This window comes from Pteropus vampyrus, unplaced genomic scaffold, assembly GCF_000151845.1.
Source record: "Pteropus vampyrus isolate Shadow unplaced genomic scaffold, Pvam_2.0 Scaffold23, whole genome shotgun sequence".
Classification (NCBI taxonomy): Eukaryota; Metazoa; Chordata; class Mammalia; order Chiroptera; family Pteropodidae; genus Pteropus; species Pteropus vampyrus.
The window spans coordinates 214,854-219,726 of NW_011888804.1; the positions used below are offsets into that span (position 1 = coordinate 214,854).

The 4,873-nt window shown below is 56.3% G+C and overlaps 1 protein-coding gene across 1 annotated transcript in view; it reads left to right on the plus strand.

Moving 5' to 3' along the window:
- RILPL1 (Rab interacting lysosomal protein like 1) overlaps window positions 1-4,873 on the plus strand; it is a 32,964-nt gene that overhangs the window by 22,051 nt on the left and 6,040 nt on the right. The window contains exon 7 of the mRNA XM_023528141.1: window positions 893-1,164. Within this exon, the coding sequence (XP_023383909.1) occupies window positions 893-1,164 (272 nt within the window). The remainder of the gene's footprint in view (window positions 1-892; window positions 1,165-4,873) is intronic.

Consider the following 4,873-nt stretch of genomic DNA (forward strand, 5'->3'; position numbering starts at 1 on the left):
AGCGTTCAGTCCATGGTCCGTGAACCCCTCGCCCACGTTAGACATGGTACCCGCCAGCCGCGTAGCTGTTTAAATGAGTTCGATCAAAATGAAAGTTAGAATGCGGTTTCTCCATCGCACCGGCCACGTTTCAGGTGCTCGGTCAGTACCTGCGGCTGACGGCTGCCGTCTTGGACAGCACAGATGGAGCGTAGTTCCGTCCTCTCGGGAAGTTCTGTGGCCAGCACGGCCCCTGACGTAGACCGCCATCCCCTACCCCGGCGCCTCCCACTCACTTCCACCTCAGGACCTTCGCACCCCTGTGCTGCTCCTGCAGCTGGGAAAACGGTCCCCTCGCTTCTGTCCATGGCTGACCCTGGTCATTCAGGTCTCAGGTCAGATGCCACCTCCTCAGAGAGGCCTCCCTCCCCCTTCGCCAGCCGTCCGAAAGAGCGCCCCATCCGGGTCACTGTTCCTTTACCCAGTTTTACTTCCTCTGTGGCCCTTTTCTCCCTCTCCCGTTATTCCTGTGCGTTAACGTCCTTGTTTAGTTTGTTCCCGTACGAGACTGTAACAGTGTGACACCAGAAACCTTGTTTGTCTTGTTCATGGCTAAGTTCCCAACACTGAGAATGGAGCTGAGCGCAGAGTAGGTGCACAACAAATATCTCTTGAATGGAACGCTGGAAGGACAGACAGATGCACCAGACGTGGTCCCTGCTCCATCAGGGAAGATGAGAGATGCACGGAAAATACAATGCCACATGTTTTTATTGAAAACCTACTGTGTGCTTGGCACATAAGAAAGTTTTACTGATACTGCATGCACTGGTTGTTCAAAGAAGGGAGAGGTCACTTCTGGCTTGGGGATGGGATGGAAATCAGGAAGCCTTCATGTAGGAGGTGACGTTAGAACTGGGCCCCCCCCCCCAGGCAGAGAGACTATTGGGGCAGAGGCCACTGTCGCCGTCCTCCTGGGTCCCCTTATTCCAAGTACAAACCCTCCCAGAACATCAGACCATCCCCTTCTGGAATATTCCGGCTCTCACAGAACTTTCGACTCTCTTGTCTCATACCTCTCAACCCTTCCAGTGAAGAACTAGAAGAGGAGAGTCGAATGCTGCAGCCCCCGCCTGTCGCCCACCCGCGACTGTCCCCCCAGCCGGAGTCTGGGATCAAGCGACTGTAAGTGACGCGCTTGTGTGTGGCGCTGCTCGCTCGAGGCTGACCCGCCAGTTCACACAGCCTCTCACTTCTCCCGGGCACCTGCTCCAGGGCCAGGCTTGTCACTAACCGCCTCCTGCTGGGACCAGCCTAACCCCGGTGCACGATGGGCCTGGCCCCTGGCTTTGACTTCCTCGCTACCTGAATGCTGAGTTCATCCTGGGCAGCTCTGGGCAGAGGGGGTTAGGGGAGGTTGAGGCGGGTGGGAAGGGGGCGGGGCCTGTGTCTGTCGCTCAGGGCTCGCTTGAGTGTATCGGTTGGGGGTCTCTCCCTGGGTCTTTGAGGACAACTAATAAGGCTGGTGGGGGAGGTTCCTGCATCTTCAGGGCTCAAAACCCCAGCACCGCGAGGTCTGGGATGGCCGGGCCCACCCCACCTATGCGTTTCTCTGCTGACTCATCCACCTGTTGTTCAGTCTCTCCCTTAAGTATTTATTGGTGCACAATACACTCAGAGTCAGGCCCTGGTTGCTGTGGGGGACACACAAGAAAGAGCACCCTAGTCCTTGCCCTCAACTGGACTTAAAGCTGCTTCAGTGGCCCTTAGCATCAAAAGGCCCTTTCGAGATTCCGATGAGAGTTTGCAGGCCTTTTTCCCTGCGAAACACATACAGTTTTGCAAAGAATTTCAGGTTCATCGACTCCTACAGCCCTCCAGATAAAGGCGAAAATCTCTGGTCTGGTTAGCTGATGTCTACTAAGAACCTACTGTGTGCCAGGCATGGCTCTCGCACAGGACCTCACTGCGTCCCCACAGTCCAGTGAGGTGACGGCACTACCATTGTCAATTTAAAGTCAGAAACCAAGGCGCCGAGGTCAGTCACCGGCCTGGGGTCAAACAGCTCATAAGAGTTAGAGCTGTGGCTCAACCCAGGCGTCCTGGTCCAGAGCCCACGTTTTAAACTGCAGGAGAGCCTGCAGTTTAAGCAAGGTGGACACTGCCACCTTGCAGCCTCGTCATCTCCCCTGGGAGGGCCTTCTGAGCTGTCAGCCTCCCAGCTGTACCCAAGGTTTAGCACAGCAGAGGCCTTAGTTCTTTCCCCGAAGCCCCAGCAGAAGCTTTGTGAAAGCGAGCGGCGTGGGTCGGAAAGCCGCCAGCAGCCTGTGAGGACGGGGGCCGGGGTGTCCCTTGGATGCCTCCACCTTTAAGTTCGTTACGTTTGGCAAGTCTTGGCTGGTTCTCATCCCGTGGATTGACCGAGTGCCCAGCGTTGGTGGACGGGCAGGGAATGCAGACTGTGGGCAGCCTTGCTCGATTCTGGGCCCTGGTATCCGTGGGAAGGAGGGCTGCCCTCCAGTGTGTGGGTGCACATGTGACTCCCTTCCAGGCCTCTCTTGCCAGCTTCGGGTTGGGCCCCAGTCTCTGCTAGATTTGGGGTTGGGGGTGGTCCCCAGTTCTGACTAGGGATAAATGGTTCCTGGGGGGCAAAGCCTGGAACCAGAAAGGCTGAAACCAACCAACACTGTTTTGGCCACGTATCAGTAATCTTCCATTGGCCATTGAAACTCAAAGTAACTTCAGAAAAAGAAGGAAAAGCTGTGGGCTAAGTAACTGGAAATTCCCAGGCCGCCCTGGCTTCAGGCTCGGCTGGACCCAGGCCTTGTCGTCAGGGCTCCGCCCTGTCCCATGTCCCTGTGACTATTCTCCTTTCCGTGGATGGTAGGGCACGCTCTCCCCTCTCAGTGACAACATGGCAGCTATCAGCTCAGGGTTCTGTTTTCTTCTAAAACCCCATGGGAAGAGAGAATGGTCCCCAGAAGTCAGACTCGAGCCTCTTTGGCTATGACTGGGTCACATGACTTGCGGGTCTAAGCCGATCAGAGGGCAGTGCATTGATTGGCCAGGTTTGGGTCTCATTCCCGCATCTGAAGTTGAGAGTAGCTTTAACCTCATCCGCTTCACATGGACTGAAATTAAGGAAGGACGAGTGCCGAGCACCATCAGAGAGCTAAGCAGACAGGAGTAGCAGGTGTCCGCTGCGGCCTCCTCTCGGGGGAGAGGGAGCCTTGGTCTCTATTCTGTGACCAGGAAAACTCATAATCCTAGGTAAGGTTTGTCATCTAGTGCTTGGAAAGAAATGGGATTGACTTTGCTTACACCTTGATCCACCTGCCGGGCCCACTGCAGGTAAGGGTGAGCAGAATCAATCTCGTGCTTCGAAAGCTCCAGCTTTGGGTTAAAGCCTCGGGAAGCTGAGAAAGTTTTCTGCACCCACACAGCCCCTCCGCGGGCTGAGAGGTGAGACCTAGAGACCAGCCTTCTGCTGCCTTCGGCCCTTCATTTCCAGATCTTTAAAAATCAGACCTTTCTAGCACCTCCATTTCAAGAATGCTGCGTTTCGGGTGCTCCCCGCACCGTAATTCTAAGTCGTGTGTAATTCTGAATTCCTTCTGAAGCTGACTCCTGACTTTTTAGTTTCCCACTCCGGCCCCCTTTCTCTGAAACAGGTAGCTGAGAGTTGGCCTTTGCAAATCTCGGACTTGGAAACTCCGGAGGAAAGTCATCAGAATTAGCTTCTTCCCCCAATTCTTCTCCCCACACCTGACGAGGCTGTGGTGTCTGAGCCTCTTTTTCAGATTGTCCCAGAAAAGACCCTGGGCCCTGTTCTCAAAGCCCTTCTCCCGGTGATCTTGGCCTCTGGTTGCTTGGCAGGACCTGGGGCTCTGAGCCTGGCAGGAGAAACATCTGGAATCGGGGAGCTAGACACAGACAGAAACAGGCAGGGAGGGAGGGAGAAATGAGAATCTCTTGGCCACAGCGTACAGGTGGCCGGTCCTGTGGCCACTCGGCCTTCTAGGGGGTAACTAGAAGATCAGACTGGCACAGAAGGCTTTTGAGCAGCCCGGGCAGGACACTGGCCGCCTTTGTCCACCTCGGCTGCCAACTGGACGCTGCAGCATCGGTGTGGCCCGAGAGCTCAGAGCCTGGGGGAGGGACAGGCAGGTCTTCCCTGGGGGCCGGGCAGGGAATGGCAGTTGTTGTGACTGTTCCATCCTGTGTCCCCTTCCTTCCCTCACTCCTCTGGCACCCGTGTGGTCTGTTTGGTCCCTTCATCCATTGTCACACGGCCTGGTGAATGCAGCTCCCGGCTGCTTCCCAGCTCAGCCTCATGCCCTCACCAGTTTCCCCAGCCACCCCCAAGTCAGCAGTAACTACTGTGGAGGTTTGAAGGGGTTCCCCAGCTTGGAGCTCCTGAACTGAGGCAGAGTCAGAGCTGGGACGTTTAGTCCTATTTCTCAGATGTGGAAACCAGGGCTTGGGGAAGCCCATGGCCTGCATTTAGATCCTACCAGTGGGAAGGATCGTAGTCAGGATTTGACTCATGCCTTTGTCTGCCTCCCCGCCCCCCTTCCCCCAGCTCCACGCCCTGAGTCACCAGCTGTGGGCTGACTGCCCAGTTCCCTTATCTCTCAAGTGCCCATGAGCCAGAGGCACCAGAGGCTACATTCTGGGCTGGACCAGTCAAGGGAACCAGAAACTCTGCTGCTGGTCAAAACAGGGTGCCCAGGAGACGGTCCAGGGACAGCTTGTGATCGAGCAGCTGCTGGCCGCAGAGTCCAGGTTGGCACTGCCCGGGCGAGTCACGAGGGAGCGCCTGAGTGATGCCAGCCTCATCTCCAGGGGATACCAGGCACCGGCGCCCCCTTTGTGTGGTCTCGGCTCTCGGTCA